The 25197-nt window shown below is 41.4% G+C and overlaps 1 protein-coding gene across 5 annotated transcripts in view; it reads left to right on the forward strand.

Moving 5' to 3' along the window:
• Positions 1–25197, forward strand: part of myo16 (myosin XVI) — a 97272-nt gene that overhangs the window by 8843 nt on the left and 63232 nt on the right. For 3 of the 5 annotated variants that reach the window (XM_071476518.1, XM_071476527.1, XM_071476509.1), the window contains exon 2: positions 15518–15787. In XM_071476518.1, coding sequence (XP_071332619.1) covers positions 15553–15787 — 235 coding nt within the window. In that variant the 5' untranslated portion in view covers positions 15518–15552. Of the gene's footprint in view, positions 1–10819; positions 11474–15517; positions 15788–25197 lie in introns of those variants that run through there. The other 2 variants (XR_011690874.1, XM_071476501.1) reach the window with 2 other exon arrangements.

Genomic DNA, 25197 nt, shown 5'->3' on the forward strand with positions numbered 1-25197 from the left:
AAGAAATTTGGGCTGAGGGAGAAGGCGCTCAAACTAGAATAAAGGAGGCGGCTTCAGACAGGATGATGGTGTGTGTAAGTGTGTGTCTTTGTTTGATTTGTCTCCCAATGACCAGGTTTTCCTCCTCCCTTTCCAAGGTCAACATGGGGATTATTACCAGAGGGGCACCTTAATAATGATGCCGGTGGTCATTAACTATTCATCACCTCACACTGCACTGCAGGGCCGAGTGTTTGGGTTTACGTGTGTTTGAGTGCATTAGGGAGTTACAAACACATCTGTGCATTAGCGTTTAGTCTCTATTACACGTTATGTTTTTCTGTATGTCTGTGGGCAAATGTGACAGCTGGCTCATGTCTAAACAAGAGATTTCCAGGCGAGACTGTTCCTATTCAGGCTCTGTTGTGTCTCCCTTGTCTGGCACTTCTCTTTGCCATTTCTGTCTTTATGGGTTGCTTTGAAAAAAGTCTGTCTGTTTGACCACAAGCTCTTCAGGGCGTGTATGCTGCATGAGGTGAATCCAGGGTGCCTCCCCTTTTTGTGTTTTGTACCCTCCTACTCGTTTTTTACACCAGCCCCGCAATGTGCTACTGGAGAAGAAAGGGGGTGGATGCAAGTGAGGCTCGGGGTGTAGCTGTACCCCTCAGATGGAGTAAGTGGGCTGGCTTCACCGGGGTCTGGAGAGGGGGAGGGACATAGAAAGAGAGAGAGAAAGGCAGACGTAGAAGAATGAACAGGTCCAAGCGGCAGAGTTGCCATGGCTACGGAGAAACGGATGAATGAGTGACATCACAGTGGCGGGGAGGTGAGGGAGTGTGAAATTGATTTGGTGGCGGAGCATGGGGAGGCGGCTCTTGTTGGGATTTTTGTCGGGCAGACACATTTCTCCCTCCTCCGTACTCTGGTGTCTCCTGTGGTCGGGCTCTCACCGGTAAGGCTTCGCTTTTCCTCTGTTCCCTCCCTTCTCATTAGAGTGACGGCTGATTTGGAGGACGATGGCGAGTGTAGGTGTGATTTTCGCTCTGGTAACTCTCTTCAGGTTCGATAACATGTGAGACGAACACAGAGAGAGGACGTGTGTGATAATGTTCATAGATGTCATGTGCTGCTCCCGGCGTGCCACAGGCAATGAAAGGAAAGGCAGATGTGCTGTGCAGTTGTCATTGGTCTAAATATATCATGAGATGGTTAGTGTGGAAGAATGTGTGTGTTTCTGACTGGGAATGAACAGCTGATTGTGCAAGAATGATTTCAGTGGGCTGTGAGAAATCTGGGGTACACGTATGGGCTGTCACACTCTAGTGCTGCACTTGAGTGTGAACCTGTTGTGATCATGTTTATGTGTGTAAGAGAGAAACATGCTGCCTTGTTGTGGTGTTGTTGTCAAGCAAGTCAGCGTGCTGATACCTTCAGTTATCATGCCATAATGTTCTGGTCCATTTGGGAAATTGGCTTATCACTTGTACCTCTCCACAGCGAGATCAAAGCACAGGGTCAGCAACTGAGCAGCACCGTTGGAGCATGTGAAGTCTTGCTAAAAACACTTCTGCAGAGAAGCCGCTTCTCCAGCAGTTCAGTGTGAACCTGACTCCTCCGATTTAAGGGTGGTCTTCTTCCTTTGAGGTGCACCACCCTGCTGTGAGTTCATTGGCAAAGCCCATGCCATTCATCTGGATGTATGATTAATGATGAAGCTGACCTGCATTGACCCCTGAGGGACAAACCAGCCAGAGCTGAAGAGCAGGGGCTAGAGATCACAGCAAAGCCAGTTAGCTCAGTGTCTCTTCTCTTTGGCAAGCAACCTGAATGGAGAAACAGATTACTTCAGGGATCAAAGGATCAACATTTAGTCTAGATTTGGAAAGTATAATCTATTACTATCTATCAGTTGGCCCACAGATCTGTTGGAATGCATCATGTCTCACGTTGTTGAGGTAAATTGGGGGTGGTGGTTTGTTTCACATTTTTCTGGTGGCCACCATCAAGGCCACATTGTTGCTGAGCAGAGCATCCAAGCTCCAAGGCCACTGTACTGAAGGCAGTCTTGTGTTTTGGCCTCCTGTGACAGTCTTGTGTGCGCCATGCTGTCTGCTTGTATCCAGGGAGAATATGCAAAGAGATACATTTACATTTTCAATTTGCATTTAGTCATTAAGCTGTCACTCCTAACCAAGTTATCCTGTTTTATTTAGAAATCACAGGATGTTATGTAAGGGTTAAGGGTTTGTGTCCTGGCATATGTAACACATTTACCTGCACTCTTACAACACAGTGTTCAGGAGCAAAGGCAGAATGATTAGTTGCAAACAGAGCTGAACAAAAATGATTGTTGTTTTGTTAAAGAGGGAATCGGAGTCAATTTAGAGTGGATCATTTAAGATAGAGTTTATTGTAGCAGTGTTGATGCTGTGACGGTGTCTTTGAGAAGTAGTGCTAGAAATGAATCTGCTCAGCCTCAGTACTGTTGGTAGGCTCAGGGCATTAATTATGAATAGGAGGAGGATGAATACACATTAGGCTATTTCAGACAGTTTAGTGGGGTGGCATAAAGTTGTACTATGTGTGTTGAGATTGTGGTGCAATTTGGAGTTTTATATTATGGCTCCACTTCCATCATGAGATCCCAAAACCCCTCTCCCGAAACAATACCAATGGCCAGCATATCCCTTGCATATAAACCTTGCTATCCTATTGCTGATAGCATTTTTATGAGCTTCTGGCAAGGGGCCTGTTGAAAGTGAGTGTGTCAGATAGTAGGCAGTGAGATGAGTTTGTACACTTGACGTTGCTCTGCTGGTCTAGAGGGCTGCTGCTGCCTTACTGGGGTGACGAGCAGATGAGTCTGCAGATTTGTTGTCGCTGTATTGTAAGACAGCTACTTTTTTACAAAGTTGCCAAACAGCCATCTATGGTCTAAGTCCCAAAATATTTCCACTCACTGCTTCTTAGATGCAGAGTGGTGAAGATGAAGATTATCTTGCATTTTTGTGGCAAACAGCATGACAGTCCTGGCTCAGTTTACTGATAGGTCAATAGGGTATACCATAGGTCAAACTAATAGTGAAGTTTTAGAGCACCCTCTGCTGGATCACAAGGCAAACTTATTCAAACAGTCTGTGGTGTGTACAGACTGTGAGCTCTGAATTCAAACAGGTCATTACAGTTCAAACTTGAACTTCTTGACCCACGTTCAAACCAATGTACAAATTTCAAATAAGAAGTGACAACCCTAGTGGGTGTGGATGACTGTGTTTTTGCAAATACATAGGCATATGTATTGAGAAGACATCAGGGTGGATGTTAAGGGGCTCCAGCAGAGACAATATAAGTCATTTGAAGAGCTCTGCTGAGTGAATGACTGTGAGTCTGCCAGCATTTTGAATTGCATGGTTGGGGGCACAAGTGGGTCAGTAGTGGAGATATCTTTCTCTCTCTCCACTCTGAGAACAGAGCTGCCGTGTGGCGAAACATTTTTTTTTCAATGTTGTAGGTAATGGTTGTAAGTAAATCATCTAAATTTGGCTCTAAACCATTCCACTCTGGGCCTCTGCTACTGCATCATCTCAGTGAGTTCAGTTTTATTTTTGATCTCTTAGTTCACTCCGTGACTCTCTTCTTCACTGTTCCTGACTACTGGAGAATAGGATGCATTTCAAGGAGGTTGCTTAGCGACATGATGATGTGTTTACACCATGCTGAAGTCAGCTTGTGCGCGTGTGTGGTTTGTGAGTACGTGTTTGTGTGTGTATAGTCAGTCTTTCCTTCTTGTGGTGTCAGCTGTTTGGTAAGGCTGTGGTCAGATATGGTGACTGGTCCTGTAAACAAACACCATCATGTTTAAACATACTTACGAGTTTAGGTATGTAGGTCTACCTCATGGGTTATGCAGAGATTTATTTTATGTTAAAACTGTTTTCATCAGTAGCTACTTTTTTTCATATGGCCCTTTTCATTGCAGAAAGTCTTTTTGAAGACTGTAAGCCTTAAAAGGCATTTTGATTACTGAAGCGATACTGTTGTACTTTTGTCTAGTCTTCCAAAAAAATTGCAAAAGTTAGTTCCTGCTACTGTTTGGTTGAAAAGGGTCATTACAGTTTTTCCCATTGTCACTCCTCTCCTTTAACCCTTTACTTCCCTGTTTTTTTGCAGTGGTTTATCAAGACTAAAGCTGAACTTGAACTATTGCTGATAGCACTGTGACCAAATGTCTGTATACTTTCCGCGTTTGCTTTGAAATCTGATTGTTAAATGAGACTTGATGGGAGAACTAATATAGCCTGATCCCACTTGTAGATCCACAGTCTCAACATCTCAACACTTAATTCTATGTAGACTGTGCTCGGTATTTCAAAACTGTCACAATTTGCATATGATACAAATAGTGCTATAAAACAGTTTACTTCAAACCGTTAATATCAAACTTAAGTTTCGTTAAGTCTTTTCTTCCTACTCCTGATGTTTTTTTTTATCTCCCACCATTTGGCATCACTCTTTATTGTGTCTGCAGTATTTTGGCTTTGCCAAGGGAAGGCGAAACAGGTGGATGAGTATATTTTAAATGTTTAGGAATGTGTGCACAGTACAGTGTGTATGTGTATTTGGTATATTAGGGAACATTGGCTCTTGAATTTGAGCAGCTGTGAGCTTAGCATGAGAACATAAGCAGAACGGTTATGTGCATTAGTAGTTAGTTCCAACTGTGCATGAGTCCGTTAGCTCACTGTGAGTCACTAATACAGTATGAGTCAGGCGGTGGTCATGGTTTTCACTCTCAGTCAGCTGGGAGCAGATTAAGGTAAGAGCAGGACGCTGTTTATGTAGTGCTGCTTTAGTTTGGAGCTGCTCACATGCAGGGTTGAGCTTTCCTTTGTTTGTCTGGTTACTGATTGTCTCTTATTGAATGTTGCAGGCATCCTCTCCGTTCCCATATTGTCCATTGTATCAGCTGCCTGGAGCTGGCAGTGAGGGGTAAGGGTAGGGAAGGGATAGACAAAGACAGAGAGATGGACTTGCTTCCAGTTTAAGGGATTTTGGAGTAGACAGGAGGAGGGGAGGAGAGGTGTTTTAGAGAGAGAAAATGAAAAGTAATTATAGGCGGAAAGGGAGTTATTCAGTTTAAGAACATGTAAGAGGACAGAAACTGGCTGATAATTGTTATAGCTCTCCTCTGTCTCTCACTGCCTTTGTCATACACTAATTTACTTTATTGGTCTGTCAAGTTTACCTGACTGACAGATTTTTGTTGTACTCTCCCTCTGTTCTGATTCCATTTTGTGCTGTTTTTTTCTCCCCCTGGCCTGCAGTGATAATTAGCTGAATCAGCCTGCCAGTCTTTAGCAATCTAGCAACTGGATGATGGTACAGATGTTATCTCTCTGTCCTTCACTCAGACTCCTCTCAAGTTCAGCTCTTGACTCTTGAACTGTGTAATTACAGAAATTAAGGTTTACCTAGCTGCTGGAGAATCCAGCCAATCTAGTGTAGGAATAATTAATAAATAATTGTGTAATAACATACTATACCCATCAGTTTGCCTGTTTTATTTGCTAATAGGGGATAGATAATATTGATCAACCATTTAGTGGGAGTTAATCCATTTTTGTCTTAACTGTCAGTTTGTATGAAGATCTTCTAAGGTGAAAGAATTATAGTTGAATATCAAGGAGCGTTTTACCATGTTTACTGTGTGTATTGAGCTGACTAATGTATCTAACAGTGAGCATTTGTTGGAGTTATTTTTTTGAAATTTATCAAATGAAGCTAAACTTCTTAAACATTAAATACTGTCCAAACACAAGCAGCCATACAATAGCTTGTCCGTAATATGATACAAACATGGGCAAAATTATCGAAAAGGAATTACCCAATCCAAGAATAATGAAACTTGTGGTAAACAAAAGTTTTAATACTCAGTGCCACAGGCGGAAGTATTGAAGGTTTGAAACTCAGCCCCAGGGACTGTTTTAACATTGACATTTCATTTGTGTTTAGTTTTTATGTGAACTGGCAAAGGCTCAGCAGTGAGCTCTTATGCCAGTTAACAATCTGTTGATTAGGAAGGTTGCAGTCATTCAGAAGGTTATTGCCTGCTCAGTTGTTTTACATTGAATGTGTACCCGCACAAAATTTCAACATGGTGTGTGCCCATGTGCAGCAATTGGCCTCACAAGTATTGCTTGTTTGTGCTTGTTTAGTTTGGTACAAATGGGGCAAAGGGGACATTGCCTGCCTTATGTCAAGCCCATCAAACAGATTTCTGAGGGGGAAATTTTGCCATGTCTGTTGATCAGTGCCTGTGAGCTGTTGAAAGCAACACTTGTCTTGTGAACAACTGTCTGCGATTGAGTCACAGTGTGATAGCCCCTTTGTACAGATGGACAGTGTGACTGGTTTTTACATGGATGCCATTCTTACTTTAAATGCCATCATGTATTTAATGTGTTCTCTACTAATGGCGCTGATCCAGTGTTGTGACAGGCTTTGCTATTTATCTGAAACTATACATACATGTCCCTCAAAACTAATGAGAATTACATTAAATGATGCCTCCAGACTGACCTTTGATAAAAAAAAAAAATTTAGATCACTTAAAAACTGTCTCAATAAATATTGTATTTTTTTGTTTGAGGCAGTTGTAGGCAGTTGTATCTCATCCATAAGCACTTCTAAAACTATTATTGTGTCAAGGCCTGGTGCTATAAGTTGAATGAATCTGTCTAACGCAGAATGCTCATAAATTTATGCAACATTAATTACCTTCTATTTGGATTGTAGTGAGGCATATAAACTATTTGAGTCAGTGGTGTTTCTCTGTGCCCTATAGCATCATGTAGAGAAGTATTTAAATCCTCTTGTAGGCAGCGATCCACCTTGGAATTGACCAATATTGCTGCTAGGCTACAACCTAGTATTATGAATATTAGATAGTAATACCTGCTGTTGAGTTTAAACCTGAACTGAGCTGCTGATTTGGAGGAAAAAATGGTTGGATTACAATATAATCCAGCCCACAGGGTGATACTCAGATTAAGACAGATTTCATATGTGCAAACAGAGGTCCGTGGACAGAAAACTGTTTCTGTTTCTGATGTTTTTTGAGTAATTCATCAATTATTAATTAACTTCATCAAAAAAAACCCTTGACACACATCCAAGAGAATTTCAGCATTGCAAATTCCCTCATGCTGTTTGCAGCCTTTGCACAGAAAAACGCAAGAATAAGAGAACAAAGCTAGAAAAGTATCATTTTCTTGCACTTCTTACTACAGTAATGCTTTGTATTGCACTCAACATACACTTAAGTCTTGTTTGTGAGTAATGCTGTTAATTCTGTTTTTGCCATTGTGTACGCTAGAAGCTTCTATTTGTGCATTTTACCTTGTATGATCTTAAATCCTGCCCCAGCCAATGAAGGTGCTACTTTCCGCTCCATTATATAGATTTTTATTTTGCCATGCTAAGAATCATATTATCCTTTGATATGATAACACACCGTCTAAGAACAGGAGGGGAAGCGACACTAAATCTTGTGTAAAAATCAGGTGTGACAACAGCTGGTGCAAAACACTACATCATTCCATCTTTGCGTAGCCAAAGGATATCTGTTCAGCCTTTTAGACTACCACTTCTCAGTTGCATTTGGTCATAAATATTTCATTCTTACATTTAGGTCTTCCACATTTTCATCTCCCTCGCCTAAGCAGCTAACAAATATCCACCAGGGTGGAACTGTCAGCACCCTTGTTGATGCATGGCTGCTCACTGCAAAACCTAGTTATTACATATTCTAACATATGTTTTAACCAGTCATTCAAAACAACAATCACAATCTCACACTTCCATTTCTAGTTAAAAGTGTCACACACAGAAATACTGAAAAAATAAACAGCGGACCTCTTCCAAGTGTTTTGTCGGTAGCATGATTAATAAAAACAACAGCAGTGCTTGGAAATGTAACACTAAAACTTCATGTAGTGACAAAAACACAAGATGTCACCTCAGCATGAAAACCGCAGCATGCACATAGTATATTATAAAATTCACTGCATATTTAATGGAGCACCTTGTGTGGAACAATATTATATATGCACAGTATTGTTTTGTGCTCAAGGACAACCAAATTACTTTGACCATGCTGGTATAGAGGAGAGGGGTTAATATAAAGACTGAGGGAGGTGAGGGAGATAACGTAATCCAGTGAATAGAAAGGCACTGGATTAACCTCAGTGGTGTGTGTGTGTGTGTGTGTGTGTGTGTGTGTGTGTGTGTGTGTGTGTGTGTGTGTGTGTGTGTGTGTGTGAGAGAGAGAGAGAGAGAGAGAGAGAGAGAGAGAGAGAAAAAGTGTGTGTGTTTTTCATTAAGTATAGATTGTGATCACATACATTCTGTATTAGTCAAGTGGTCCTTTGAGACTTGAGGGATTCTCGTTTCTGGTAAATAATTGCTACGCTCCCTTTCTCAAAAAGCTTTGTTGTGTGTGGATGCAGGTGCACGTGTGCCAGCTAGTACACAAGGTACACAACACAGAAATGTTTAGCAACCCATAACACATGCAAATAGTATTCAAAATTTAAAATTTGGCTTGTAAAATAAATAAATATTTATTTGTGTAAATCACATATGATGAATAATTAATCCAAGGAGATCTCTTTTCATATATAATGCATCTCCCCCAAACTTATCAGTGCCTTTGGCTTTGCTGTAATTGGGAACGTTTCCTGCATCAGACATCCCATATTATTAGTGTCATTTAAACAGACTGCATGCAAGCATGGATATGCAGACACTGTAGGGTGGTAGCCATACAAATTAACACAGTCACAGTATTGATTGACACCTGAGGGTGATGATGGCAGAATGACAGCTGTGTCAAAGAGAATGAAATCTGTCATCTCCTGTGGGACAAAAGCTGCTACAATGAGAGTTTGTCACTGCTATGTGGAAGCAGAGAGACACAGTCTCCACACAGCCAAATACTTCATGTGCTACAGAATGAGCCACCATTGGTTCTGATTCTGTACAAATATACACAGGTGTATAACATACATATTGTTTCACACATCTAGATAACGTGTGAGTGAGCACGGTGAGAAATTGAGTTGTCAGAGATTTTTTTCTCCACCAGTATTTTTTAAAAAAAAGCCTCTTTCACCAGTAATTGCTACGTGTTTGTCTTTTAACAGAGAGATTTAAATATCTGTCCCTTGATCTCTATTTTCTCCACTTTATTTGTGCTCACTGTGTACCTCACTGCTTAGGTGCTTGACCTAATTGTAGCTGTAGAGAGGTAGAAATGATCAGGACATGGCTCCAACCCGTTGTCCTGTCACTGTAACACCAGAGATTAGTTGTCTTGCCCTCTAGCAGGATGTCTCACATTGAGACCTTGTGTTACCTTTTGTCCCAATGTTCCAGCACATCACTGCTCCCTGATGCAGCTTGTACATGTATAGCGCTACAGGCACAGATAGGAAGATTTGGCACGAGCCACTAATGTCTCATGACATTTAAATGGAAAAACATGACATTCTCTTGTCAGATCTACTGTAAGGTCTGTATTGTCACGGGTGAAGTGTTAGTGTAGTGTAGTAGTCATTGTGATATCCTTGACCAAAAATACGACACTTTCGTGTGTGTGTGTGTGTGTGTGTGTGTGTGTGTTTGTGCGTGTATGTATGCTGTGGGTGGTGTTAAGCAATGTGACTCATTTTGTATTCACTGTAGTGTAATCTTTGCAAGCACCTGGACCTGGATGTACACACAGCGCACAAACCTGCCGTATTATTTCACTCAGGTAGATGTTAAAGTAGTTGCGCTTGCAGTTTATTGCGGGAGATGCAGCGAGTTGCTTCTGTGACCTGATTTCCTGTGACAGGAGTTACTCGAGCATCCAGTCTGGCACACATACACGCACATCTGTCTCCCAGCCTCTGTCTTCCTCCCCTTCTCTTTCAAGCTCGCTCTGCTCCTCCTCTACGTTCACTGCCATCCCAAAATGAACCTCACCTGCTTCTCATGCTCTTTTATCCCATCTCCACATGCCCATTCATTGTCACACATCGGCATGTGGAGTGGGACGTAACAGCTCAAAATCTCCCTCAGAAAATGCAGCGTATAACCTGCAGATGTGCAAGAACCGTGGCACAGATTTTCAGAATGCGTCTCACAATCCTGCTTTAGGCACACACTGCGCATCCCAGTAAATTGTTTTATTCTCAATCATACTGTACGTGTGTATCTGCAGTCCTTCTGTCTCTCCCGTTTCTTTCTTTCTCACTCTCATCCTCACATTCTCACCCTCCTCATGCAAATCCTGATTCTAATGTAAGCTTAGGTATTCATATATGCAAATCAGTCGTAAAGCACAAAGTCATAGAGATTGCCTTCAGACACACTCACACTGCAAACACAGTGCATGGTTTGTCACTTAACACTGTGTGTGTGTTAGAGCGTAATAAATGCATGATAGTGTGTGCGTTATTGTACTGGTCTCAAGCCCCACCGTTTTAGTAAACTATACTTATCTGTAGTTAATCTGTGGCCAGTTTAAAACCATTGATGAGCATTTAACCTGTCACCGCACCAAAAGCCGCACTGCAGCAGCTTCTCTCTCTCTCTTTAGCTGCCCTTCTATCCAATTTAACGCCCCCCCTCGTCTCTTGCCATCTCTTGCTTATTTTTCTTTCTCTTGCTCCCCCTGCTGTATCTACATTTCCTCCATTTTTCATTCCTATCTCTATCCTTCTGTTTTTTCCACTGACCTCCCTTGCTCTCTGCTCGTTATCTGCCCTCCCTCCCCTTTTTTTATGCTTTTTTTTTTTTTTTGGATTTTTTAATGTCTTTGCCTGAAAAGGTAGAGCGTAGTCCAAAGAGAAGTGTGCATCTGTATGAGTCACTGCCTATGTGTGTGTATGTGTGGCAGGAGGAGACTGGGAGGGGGGGTGTGTAAGGAGGTGAAGAGCATTGCGTCATTGGGGGTGTGTTGAGCAGTAGGTGGGCTAAGCCGGCTGTCAGTCAGTGACGCGAGTGGAGCACGTGCGTTGGTCGTGGCTGAGAAGACGCTGTGCGGCGGTTATCTGGCTGTAGGCGAGGAGTGCTAGAAACAGCCGCAGCTCCCCTTACTGACGGGTGGATCGAGGGAGTGTATGTCTGTGTGTGCGTGTGCATGCGTGTGCGGGTGTGCGTGTGTGAGTCTGGGCCCGTGTAAATGCTGGATGGGCTGCAACTGGAGCTGCTGCTGATGCTGGTGAATAATGCAGACAGAGGCACAGAGTTTGGATAGCATACAGGGAGCCAGATTAATAATGCATCCTGCTGGGTTACAGGCTCTGCATTAGTTAGTTCTGCTGGAACCTGTAGCTGCCTACTGTCTGCCTGCCTGCTTGACTTACTGACTCCTTGCCTACCTTTCTTCCTGACTGCTGGACTGTCTGACTTACTCAGAAAATGTCTCACTACCATTTCATCAAATGCTGTAAGTACTCACTCAGCATCTCTTTATCTGTGCATGCAAGTGTGTGTGCAAGTGTACTTGTGTATGCCTCAGACATGGGTGTGTGCCTGGGTATTAGCACTTACTATATATGCAAGGGGTCATAAACTGTATGAGTTTACATGCTGCAGGATTCTGGTCACCTGCTGTCGACACGGCAGCACAAACTAAACTTCAAATGGGTATTTGTGACCCTGTGTTTGTGTGTGTGTGTGCGTGCGTGCAGTAAGTGGGTGTGTGAGCTTGCTGCAGAGAGCTGCTGCAGATGTGTGAAGTTGACCGGTGAATGCGGCAGGTAGCGGCAGAGGGAGAGAAAGAAGAAATGGAGCCACAAAGATGCAGATCCCATGAGCGTCTGGTGTATTCATAACACACTGACAGACTGACAGAGAGAGACAGTCATTTCAGAGAGAGAAGGACAGATGGAGAAACACTGAGGGTGATTTAGAGAAGTGATGGAGAGAGGGAGGGAATGGCGGGATTGGGAAATGGAAAAGAGGTGAGGATAGTATGAGTGACTTATGAAGAATGCGGCCAAGTAATGCAAAGAGTGATGAGCAGACTCAGGGAGGGATAAGGGAGAGTGATGCTGCCATTTGATAGATAATGGCGATAAAGGAAGTAAAGAGGATAAATAAGTAAATTCTATGATAGAGTTGATGCAGGCTGCCATAAAGTCTCTCCTTGAATCTGAGAGTCAACCTGTCTTACCCCAAATGTCTACCTGCTACCTGCTACATAGATCTATCTGCGTCCTGCATATTCATGGTGTCTGCAGTTTGCAGCCTGTGTGTGTGTGTTTATGCATGTGTGTTTGTGTGCTATTTTCTAATTTAGAAGCCCCTGCTATGCTGTCAGGGTTATTAGCTGGAGCCTGCATAGGATGTTCCACATTCAATCAATAACTGATAGCCTGGAGATGGAATGGCAGGAAACGAAAGCAACTGCTTTCTATCTCTATCTCTCTCTGTCTGTCTCTGCACTTACTCCATCTCTCCTCAGATTCATTCAGCTCTATTTCCGATTAGACTCAGTCCTACTGTCCTCTCCCATTCTCATTCAGATTGCATCTATCCATTCAGAGCTGTCCATCCCACACAGCAGCTAATGCCACTGTCATTTTGTTTGACATTATGTCACTATGTCCTACTGTCATTTTTCCATCCAACCCTGAAGTAAATTTTGTGGAAACATTTAACAATATTTAGTAAAATTAAGTATGAATTAGTTGCAGATGGTACATACAGCAGCACAGAAGGTTATGACAAATCATTAGGGACAAATTATGTTAGTTACAACATATCACAACATCTAAAGCCACATGTGAACTGAGGTGCAGTTAAAGTGAACCCTTTCGCACACTGAGAATACATCATCATTTGTTTGGACAGGCACATTTGTATCACTTTATGTAAACATCTTACTAACGTATTGTTATTTTACTTTAATGTGTTCAGCTGTTCTTGATAAACTATTTTGTAATCTAATTTACTATACACTGCATATACCTTATTGTCTTGTGTGTGAGTCATGTTTGCATAAGTATAACATTTCATGTGACATCTCTGATGTGCTGGGAGTTATGGGTTGAGGAGCCTGTAGCCTTGAATGTATGCTTCATAGATGTTGTATGAGGATGACAGAGAGTGTGAAGGATAAAAGTGACCACCAAGTACTGCACCAGCCAGTGCAGAACCCGCAGCGCAGGACCCTTGTTTTTCTGTTGTGATGGGAATACGGCTTTAGTCAGACAAGACTAGCAATATGAAGATATGATGATGATACTGATGATAGGCTTCATGTAATTTCGATCAGAATTTGTCACAATTTACCGACATTTTTCAGATTGAATGATTTGTGGATTAATCCAGAAAATAATGATAATAATAATGAATTTATAATGAAAATAATCTGTTTCAGCCCTTCAGCCACTTCTTCTCACTGACTGAGCTTTGCACTCTAAGTATATCCTCCCCGGCCATTGACACGCTGGCTGAGGTTAATCATCTGGGGTGTGATGTGTGTATGTGTGATGAATTTAATGCACCGCAAGTGATGATGAGTTCTGCTCTTCATCCTCTGTTTTTTTTTTTGCCCTGCAGTGAACTATGTGTCAGTATACTGTAGATCAGGGTATCTTACATCAGTGCACCATAGGTGCCTACTATGGACAGACTGACCACACACCTCAACTGCTACTGCATGTCACATATCAGAAAGGACTGAGGAGGCGAAAAGGTGGAGGGAAGAAATGAGAGTGGAGGAAAAAAGGAGGCAATAACAGGGGATTGTGGAAGCTGGACTGTGGAGAGATGGAGTGGCACGATATTGTTTAAGGCAGTAGCTTGAGTATCTTTTTGTTTATGTATGTGTGTGTCTGCTCAAACTGCAGCCAAGTTCCTAAAATAAAATACAGTTGAAGCAGACACCTGGCATGAACAGTATAATAATGACCCCCCTTGTCTGGAACCTGAACACAAAAGAACCTTCTTTACATGTCTAACCAGAGCAGATGGCACTGGTGTATTGTGCAGGAGGTGTGTTAGTGTGTGTATGTGTGACAAAGAAGGGTGGAGGGGGCAGGTGTTTGAATGAATGTGTAAATATATATCAAACAGAAAAAAGCACATACAGACACAGCAGCTCCATTTGTCTGCCAAGACGACTTTGTTTCTGTTAGATAAAGATCTTGTCCAAACACACCTCAGCCCCTACTGTATAACGTAGACACAAATTAGCAACAGTCCATTCATGTCCGTTGGAGGACTGCTGAGGACATCTTTTATTGTTACGTTATTTTTCACTCCTTGATGTTAGCACTGTTCAAAGACTTTTGCACGTCACTCTGTGGATATATAAAGAGATCAAGAGAGATGATAAATTGGCGAGAAAGAGACAGAGGGGGATGGGGAACCATGGGGACAACATGTAGTACTTAAAGTGTGTCCTACTAACAATACTTTCCACCTGGCGAACAGACTGATGTGTGCTCAGTCATCCTGACAGAGAAAGAGTGAAATGAAACACAGAGACAGGGAGCCAAATTCAAGCAGGTCACTGGAGAGACATACATGCTCAGAGGATGGAAGAATTAAAACAAACTGGGCACAAAAGAAGGAGAGCAACAGAGAAACAGTAAAGTTGAGTTTGATAAAAGAAGGTATGAGATATATAGACAGCAGGGCCAAAGAGGGATGAGCTGGTGAGTCAGAAAGAAAAACAACATTTCTGCAAAGACATCATTTTGCTTGTCTTCTGGGATGTCAGTGACCTGAATTTGTCAAATTGCCAGTATGTTCAACGCCAGATTACATGAAGACTAAATTCCTCTGTTGATGTACGTATGTCTACTTTAAACCTACCTTATATAATTTTTTTTGTGGAGTGTGTGGTACTAAATACTCTAAATGAATCAAACTCTGAACTCACCTACTGCATGCACAATAGGTTTAGCAGTTTCCTTGTGATGAGATCTGTTTAGCTAAGTTCCACCGAGAGGCAGAGAGATTCTGCAGAGTCAGGAGAATCACTAGACTCTTGTGGGACAGGACAGACAGCACACAAAACACTGCGAAGCTTCTTTCAAATCACCCCAGGGCTAAACAGACACAGAACATTTCCTTTACGGTAAATATGCTAAGTAATTGCCCACACACAACTTGGCAGACTGCAGACATGCAAACATACATGTATTCACACAAAACAATAAGAGAGATGTTTAAACACAGTTCTGCCAGGAGGTGAAGCAGACAGCGTTTGTGTTTTATCATCTGAGCCTTGTCTCATTAGCTCAGCATCAAACTGTGTTAATAAGTAAACACTATGGTCTGCAGTGTTATCACTGATTCACCAGATTGTCTTCCTCACTCATTGCATGGAGAGCTTACAGTATGTCCATGCAATGCAATAGTGCACAAATAAATTGCATTTGCGTTTATTTTTATGCAGCTGTATAATTTTGTGACTCTAAACATCATTATTGTTGTCTTTCTCTCTCTCTGTCATGATCTGTCTCTTTCTCACCAGGTTGTTTCCAGCTATGTAATGTCTTTCGTCAGAACATGGAGATAGACCAGTGTCTGCTGGAGTCTCTCCCCATCGGCCAGCGCCAGCGCCTGGTCAGGAGGATGCGCTGTGACCAAATAAGGGCATACTATGAGAGGGAAAAGAACCTTCAGCGCCAGCAAGGTGGAGTCAAGGTTCGAGCCCCACCCACCCACCGCAAGAAGCACCAGGTCCGCTTCAGCCTCGCCAATATCCTACAGGATGCCATCATTCGCCATGACGACAAAGAAGGTGTGTATGTGGGTGCAAGATAGAGTGTGTACGTCTGTGGTTGAGTGAAAAGGTTGAAGTGTGTGTGGGTGTGTACACAGTAAACATTTGAAAAAGAGCACTGGTTACTAGATTTGAAGTGGTGGCTAGTTTCACACACACACACACACACACACACACACATTCAGAGAAGTGGGCCAAAACAGTGCTGCTGACTACAGGTAACACGATTTGTTCTGCTGGAAGCTGTCCAGTCAGCTGAGGAGAACAGAGTGGAGCTTTTATCCTGGCGCAAACTAAAAATAAGCAGTAATGATAATGTCTGCTGTTGAGAGCAAACAGTAATTCCTCAGAATGGCAGTCACTTTTTGTAGGACTCTGGGTAGAAGAAGCCCATTCACTTTCGTTTTCTGACATAATTCAGTGGCAGTGACAACAGGGCTATGAGGTATTTTGCAAAGCAACAAAAAAAATGTAAAAGTAACAAGAGGATATGACACAGCTGCTTGCTTGGTTGCTGGACCTGGCTGACACAGCTCTGAGCAGGGAGTAGGAAGTTTCACTGTTTATGGATTCATGTGTGTTTTCACATTGGTAATGCAAACACAAAGTAATGCATCCAAACAAACACTAGCAAGTTAAAATATTAGCTCAGGAACAATGAATAGTGGGCACTGCTTCAACCATTCAAACATTTCAAACAAATGATAGCTTGCCAATACTGGGTGTACATGAGTGATTTTTGTTTTTCTATAAATACAGATGACACTGAAGATAAAAATAGTCAAAATACATCCAATGGAGCATTTTTAAAAAAAATAAAAAGAGGTTTTGATGAACTTTATTCATGACTTCAGAGCAGTGTTACTTTAGTGAGCAGCTAAAAATGTCATTGTGTGCCTTTCTGTTCGTGTATTTGTGTCTCAGAATGTTTGTTTGTTTTTGTCTGTGGGTCCGTTTGCAGTGCACATTTGTGCATTTATCCATTCTTAATCAGGCAAAAGGACTGTGAGAGCTTTTCTTAGAAAAACAATAAATCATACCTGCCCTCAGGCCTCGGGTTTAAGTAGGACTGTAGCCTGGCTGCCAGTTAGAAAAACAATCAAATTCTCAGGCTGTTTTCATGGATTTTAGACTTTCAATGAATGCATAAGATTCATGAGGTCTTCACACTTTTCTCTAAAGGGAATTGATGTTCGTCCAACATTACTGTCTTTCTCTTTGTCTATGCCAGTCATTTGCCAGTCATTTACCCAGCTGTCCGGGTGTATCTGTGTCAGTCCTACCAGCAGTCTTTGCAGGTCACTGTGCTAATCTCTGCTCCCTGGCTGCCAAGGAGGTTCAGCTGGGGTCTGGGGGAGCAGCTGGTGTGCCATTGCCACAGCCAGACTAAAACCAGGGTTTCTTGGCTTGCCATAAATCAGATCTGGTACCCCTCTGCCTAATGCCCAACTACCACACAAGCTCCACCGTGGCCCCAAAACTGGTACCAGTCCACTGTTTGCTTTGCTATGGGAAAGTCATTTTGGTGATGTTCAGGTCAAGAATTGGATCCAGACCAAACAAAATAATAGACTCACGCACAGAAACCCCTGCATGAGGGACAGATTCTACCAGACGCCTTGAGTCAAGGCACTGCTTGAAAGCTTCGTGGTCTGTTCATTTCATGTTGGCCTTTCTTGTTCTGCATGTGTCTTTGTTACAGCCGATGGGTCTGTCCAAACCACTCTGATCACTTTTGATGATGGTTCTTGAGCATTGCTCAGTGGTGCTGGTTCACTGAGTGATACCAATTTTTCTCACCACTGCTGCTTCAGTTACCTCTTGTCTTTCTTTGTACAGAGTGATAAGATTTGCCTCAGGCTAGGACCCTCCCCAGAGTAATGTGGGAACAGTTTTGGATAGTTTCCCCTTACTACAGAAGTATTTTGAGAGAAGAGGGAATGTGTATCCACATGTGTTACAACGAGAGCCTAGGGGTTAATCTGGCAGATGGGACTAAAAGAATAAGAAATATGCAGTTGTAACTCACTGACAATGCCAGGATAGCCCAGTCTTTTGCCTAGAAAGCAGACTGCAACACAAATATTAAACAGAATATGTGACTGTTGATTTACTTTTCATTATGCAAGTGGTTTTCTATTTCAAACATTACTACCAGAAAAATATGATGAGTTCTTGATTATTTTATGCTCTCACTATTATTGTTAAACCTTACCTGTTAAGTGTAAAGTGCAAAATGAGACTGCTAAAATGTCGTAAGATAATTACATCTGTAACATTGCCGTTATCTTGAATGAACTGTGCATGTTTCAACTTAATTAGTTTCCAGCTTTCAGCAGCGCGTCCCCCAGATGGTGATGATTACTAAAAAAATGATGGAAAGATGTTTCCGTGACTCATCATTGTTTTTGAGAACACCTGAGTGTGCAAGAGAGAGAGACAGAGAGATTAGCCAATCAAGAATCACTGAGGAAACAGCAAAAGAAACAGAGACATTGAGAAGGAAATAGAATGAGAGAGATAGCAAGATTGAGGGGGACATGTGTTATGTCCTAATTGAAGCTTGGTTTTTAGTGAGCTGGCTTGGGGATTAGAGTCATAGATAATGCAGAAACTCAGTCTGCTGACACGGCAGCCAGGTAATCAGTGATATCAGTCACACACACAAAATCACAAAGGATTTATTTTCTTATCAGTTGTCTTGTACAGGAAATAAGATGAAGGAGAACGAGATAAGGAGAAGCAGGGTGGAGAAAAAAGGAAAGGATGAACACAGTCTGTGAGTGAAAAATGGGATAGCACAAGAAATTGAAAGGCAGCAGGAAAGAAGCATCAGGTTAGGGAGGATATTGTAGGGTTAAGGTGAAAAAATACTAGAAGTACAGCAGTTTGATAGCGAAACACCATACCTCATTTTGCTTCTTTATCCCTATCTGTCATATGCAAACATCTGGCTCACTTGCATTTTGACATTTGGTGAAATTGCTTTTCCCAAACCAATATCTTACCTTCATTAAAGCGAGACGCCAGCGGTAAGGCAACAGCTGTTGTCCTTGCAGCCATGGAACCTACAGTCAATTTTTAGTTTGTCTTCCCCTTTTAACAGAATAATGATATTGAAAATGACATTTTGGTGTCTGTTGTTCTTGTTGAGATGATGATTCCTGGCATAAACACAATGTGAGAAACATGACTTGATGTAAACTATTAAGTCTTAAAAAAGGTGAACAACAATTCAGGTAAATTTAAGATGACTAATCTTTTCAGGAGATGAGTTTTCCTAAATTGTTTTTAGATTTAGGCACATGTGACCTGGCTGTAGAAAGTAAAAATATCATTGCAACAATTAGATGGATGGCCATGAAAGACATTCATGGTCACCAGGGAATGAATCTTACAGTCTTGTTGCTGTGACTTTTTATCTAGCATAGTCCTTATGTCAAAATATCAGCCATATTACCCACCCACAACCACTTCAAATTCTCTTCAATGGGGATGCCAAGACAAGCCAGAATCATTGCTGGTGGAGATTATTCCCAGATTGCATTAATGGCCACATGGCTCATGTTGTATGAGTGTGTGTGTTTTTGTTCTTTGTGTGTGAGGTTGAGATATTCTGGCCCTTGATGAAAGTGTAATTACTGTACATGTCCTGCATGCGTATACACAAAGAGTTGTCTGAATACCCATCTTCCATCATTGACCAATGTACATAGATCCATCCCACAGGCACAGCACAGTGACTCACAGACTCCAATCAGAGGAAGTGAAACAAGCAGAGGCAACAGTAATAGCTTTCAGTCCTGTGTGGTGTTTGGTAACCTGCTATAGACACAATGCTTAAAATTGAATCATACCATTGCTAAAATAAGAATGCTGTGTGCGCCACAGCCAGTGTTATACAATGTTCAGCCATTTGTGTTGATGCAGCCCCCGCCTGCAGATTAGTGCAGCGAAGCTTCTTAACAAATGGAGCTGCCAGTTTTCTGGAAGTGTAAACAGGCCTTTGTCCAGTTGACTCCAGCCCCTAAATACCTCTTAAACCACTACAACAAGATGGCACTGCTGCTCTTAGTCCCTCTTAGTCCTCAATATTGAACACAGATCAATATTTATTATCATACAGTAGATTCATTTATCTCAATCTAAAGAGATATTCATGCAGTTTAAGTTTAAACTGTATCTTTCTCTGTTCTCTTTCTTAAATAGGTTGTGTCTTTTCAAAGGGAATCTTCTCTAGACACCTGTTTTAATTGCAGTACCTGTGCTGGACAGCACTGCAGCTGCAGTTGAAAATCAATGTACCACTCAGAGTAGCAGTGATGTAGTGGGAACCTCCAGACATTTAGCTGTCTTTTATTAATCAGTCAGCTTGTCATCATCACCACCACCACAGTGATCTAACACTCAGGTTTCCTGTTGAGTGGAGAGAACATGTCACACTCTTAGTACTAGCCACTTTATATATATATATATATATATATATATATATATATATATATATGTATATATATATATATATGTATATAAACACAAACCAGAACACAAACCAGAACATGCTGGGATTAAAGGGATCTCAAACACCTGTCATGATTTTGACAGAACAGGGCCTAAGCCCACAGAGGTGGGAGAGAAAGACGTCATTATATATTTTATTGGAATCCAAATTAAAAGCCTTACAGCTGATACAGCAGGGATCCCTTTAATGTCAACTGCATCATCAGGCAGCATATTGAAAATGTTCTGTGTGACTGTGATGTTTGTCTAAGCATCTGATATTAAACCTTTGGTTCACTTGATGACTCATCATTGATGCTTCAGGGGTTCAGCAGTACAGGTTAATATGAGAGGGAACAAAGCCTGTGAGAGCATGAGAAATACAAGTACCTTCTGAACTTATTTCCTCATAGACATCTGAAGTGCACAGTTTGAAGATCACCTCAGTTCAATTTAGATGTTTCCCTTCTATGTATTTAATGTATGAGTATTTAAATGTACAACCAAGAGAGAAGATAAGTATGTTAAATGACACTTATTTCCCAAATATGGCCAGCCTGAAAACTGATTGAAACACATTCACTTACTTGAAGTGCCTGGAATGTTTCCCTCTACTGCCCACAAACAAGCAATTGCATTTGTTGAAGTGTGTGCTGGATTTCCTGAGGAGACTTTACAAGTACTAAATTGCAAAAAAAGGAAGCATAGAGAGTACCTGATTATTGTATTATTATAATTATTTGTCTCTATCATGGAGGTTATTTAGACAATGTTGAGAGTAAACACTATTCTGACCACTGCATATTAGTCATTTGAATACACCCTGTTATTAATATTTATTAAAACCAAGAAATCATCTTGTCTCAAGTGGGCAGGAGAAGCCTGATCCGTCTTAGAGAACCCACCATAAGATAATTTGCATTTAGATTTAAGCATTATTGGAAAACTGTTCAGTACTTTTTTCTTTCATTGGAATTGAAACGCAGGAAAAATGTCTGAGCTCATGTCAGAAACATGGAGCAGTGAGGTGAGACGGTCCCTCTTGTGGCTATGACTGTGTGATAAGGACAAAAGAGACAGAAGCATTTATAAAGGTGAGGGATTTGAACAGAATCTCATATGGGGCTGCCCAGAAATACACTGTACATGGGGAGAATATGTGTGGTTGCTAGATGAAGAAAATTGGCAATACTGCTGTAAGTGGCATATTATAGAGGTTGCATTACAGGGATTTTATCAAATGCATGGAATATCACGGCCCAGTGAGATAAGGGCGAGCCAAAGAATCAAAAAAAGAGGCTGAAGAAAAGTACATTTAATCTTGTACTGTATCTATAAAACATGCTCATTCAGCATGTACCTGTCTACTTCAAGTAGTTCAAGTTCAAGAAAGAATCATATTGTTATCTCTTAGGTTAGTGGTATTGTTTCTTAACATAGGTATATCGAGAAAGTATATTTTCTGGACTGGAGAGGTAATGTTTTATTTTTTCTGTGAAGTGTAATTTTCTGTGTGGGTAAGAGATCCAGAGGAGCTGTATGCAGGTCAACACAAAAACAGGTTAAAGACATAATCTCTGTGCGTCTGAATGACAGCGTGGTGGGTTTTAGTTTCAGTTTGACCGTAGGTATAGGCTGTATGTCATATTATATTGTAGCATCCCTCAGTAATGAAGCTATGAGGTGTTAGCTTGTTTCACCAGCTCTATTCATCAACAGAACACAGGCTGGTGTCGGCTGTGGCCAACGATAAAGCAACAAACTTGTCTTATGTGCTTGCATCTCACTTCAACTGACTAATATTCACTCCTCAAACTAACGGGGGCTCTCACCGTCCTCCTCCACTCTCTGCCAATCACAGGTATGCTATCTCACACAAATCACTGTCATGTGTAGCTAAGATGACTGACAGTCTTAACGCCTCTAAATGTGTCAGGCATTCACTTACATCCTCAGAGACTCGGTAACGGCAATAAACAAGCAAAACATAACACAATCGTAACATAGTGACACTATAACGTAACAGTTGACCCAGTCATTACAATATTATTTTGTTGTAGTTCTGAAGTAGTTCTCTTATTTCATGGGCTAATGTGACCTTAAAGGGTTGGGGTTTCTCGAGAATCTGGATATGTATTTAGTCCAGGACATCCAGTTAAAAATTCCTGATGCATATCAAATGTGTCAGTCTGTACATTATTTAGGTTTCCCTCTCATCCTCTTTGGTTCTCTCTCTTTACTACTCTTTCTGCCAGTACCTATCTGGTTGCCATGGAAACTCCACATATATCTCGAACAGCTGTTTTGCAATTTTCCACAAAATGACAGCCAACTTTACCTCATGCCCACTCTCCATTTCCCAATCATACACACATACACACACATGCATGCACGTCTGTGTAAATCATTTAGGGGATATAAAACTCCATGAAGACCAGGGCTCCTTTTCCCATTCAGCTACATTACAACAGAGATAAACATGGTCATTCTTTACTTTAAACCTTCAACACCACTTAAATATTTTCAAAATGATTTTCCTATGGGCCGTTCATCTATGTTCCTGGGTAATACTGTATAACTTTTGCGAGTTCAACACTGATTAAAATGAAACTTTACAGCTGGAATTCACTCTTTAACCAACTGGATGACTAAAAGTCAAGATAGCCATTTGTATCTCTTCTGGCACTGACTTTATGGCTTTCTGTCTCTGTGGTTAAACCCCCTTTAACTAATACACAAGTTGGAATCATTGAAAACAAATTTACGCTGTAAAGCTATGAAACAACTTACACTAATCAAAAAATAAAGTGGTTTGAGGTCCATACCTGATAATCCTGGTACACTTACTTCTAATGCACATACCAGTTGGACCCAGTGGCAACCGGTAGTTGATCACGATGAATCTGCCAGTGGTACAACAGTACTATTGATTCTTGTTGTCCATACTGCCAGACAATCGCTGTGCCTTGTTTTTTACTACCTAAGTGTCAATATGTAGCTCTTGACCTTTGACCCCTCTTTAGACACATTCATTAAAATAAAACTCAGCTAAGACTAACACGCTCTCTAATAGGTAGGCAGTTTTAGAGGGAAGAGACTGTCTTGACCACTGGCAATCACCAAATCATTTATTAGTTTTTTTTTCTATTAAGAAGAAAATCATTTTATACCTTGCATCCTTAAAAATCTCTGCTCTGTCTTCACTTATAAGCAGCCTGGTGAGATACTGTTGGAAAGCCAAGAGGGCAAGAGCATTCTCTATTCCCCAGTAACTACTTTATCCTTATATGAGCCTTAATTGGTGGTTTACAGTCCTGAGCGTCTACTGTGTGTTGAGAAGTCGGGAGATAATTGTGCTGATTGACTCTAATGTTGGCCAGTTTGTTTCTCATCAACATTTAAAGGCCATTAAGCACTGAAGGCCATTAGAGGACTGGGAAAACATGTGTGTACAGTATATGTTTGGCCTGTTTGGTATGTGTGCATGTGCATAACTTCTAAAATGATTAAATGATGAGTCCACTGACAGAAAATAAACCAATAAATGTATGTAAGTAATTTCTCAAATAGAAATACTAAGCATTTGTTGGTCAGTCGCTTTCTTTTATTTATGTCTTTGTTCATTGAACACCTCTCAGACTGTTCCTTAAGCTGTTGGCCACACATACAGTTTAGGTCAGATTTAATTAATTGCATTTAATTGTTGTTTATTCAGTACATGTCATAAAATAGTGAAAAACTGCCATCATAGATTTCCACAGCTGATGTGGCTGTAAATCTGCTTATTTTGTTCACCTAACAGTTCAGAGCTCAAACCCAGAACGTAATGTCTTGATAAAAGATGAAATACATCTATAATGTGGGGTGGGGTGGGGGTTGAGGTGGGGGCTCAAATGCATGTGTGACTATTTGCACATTGGCCATGGTTATATGTGTTTGTGAAACATAAATATACTATAACACATACACATGCATTTTGGAGACAGGCTTTGAATTGCATATTATTGTAATGTGGTCCGGATATGTCCATTTCACCATACAGTATAATAACACTCAAGAAAAAAGGATTGATCTTCCAATATACTGTACATGTTTTTATAAACGGTAGTAGTATGTTCACACAAGCACAGGATTACTGACCTGCATTTACTGTTTTAAGACATGTTTGCTGTGTGTGTGTGTGTGTGTCACTGTCTGCATGTATGTGTGGCCTGGATGAGTTATTTAAGCATGTCTGTCTAGATAATGACCCTTTTAGTGAAATGACCTCATGGGGGTCATCAGTGGGGTTCATTAGCTGGAATTATCACTATGGCAATTACCATGGTTACTGTCTTCAGAGTCATTGGCTTTGGTTAAAGACTCCAGTGTCTGTGTGCGTGCGTGTGTGTGTGTGTGAAGGGATTGCGTGACAGGGGTGGTTGTTTTGCTGGTACAAAGTCTTCCAGGGTTTAGTCAGTACCCATCTAGTGCTGTCAGTGTCACGGAAATCACATATGTCCAAACCATAGACCCCCACCTCCCTCTTTCCTCACCCTCCCCTGTTTGTCCATCCCACTCTATTTATCTGTCACAGACTCCAGTATGCCCCCCCTTTTCTTCGTATCTCCTGCTGTGTTCGCTTTCATGCTTTCATGCCACTGACAAAAATGTCAGTGGCATGGTACAATCAATGTGATCCTGTATAACCTGCCACTCTCAGCACATCTGCTTATGGAAGTTGTGAGTAATGGGTTGTGTTTTCTTCAGTAGACCTGTGTCAGTGTGTGAGTGGGTTGTGTGGCTCACTGGAGCTCACAATGTGTGATGTTACTGTGTGTAACCCAGAGGCTTTGTGACCAGCTGCTGGAACAAGGAGCTACCAAACACAGATGCACACACACACACACACACACACACACACACACACACACACACACACATACACACAC

The sequence above is a fragment of the Trachinotus anak genome, unplaced genomic scaffold, assembly GCF_046630095.1.
Source record: "Trachinotus anak isolate AG129_WGS33_773 ecotype Australia unplaced genomic scaffold, CSIRO_AGI_Tana_v1 ptg000001l, whole genome shotgun sequence".
Taxonomy (NCBI): domain Eukaryota; kingdom Metazoa; phylum Chordata; class Actinopteri; order Carangiformes; family Carangidae; genus Trachinotus; species Trachinotus anak.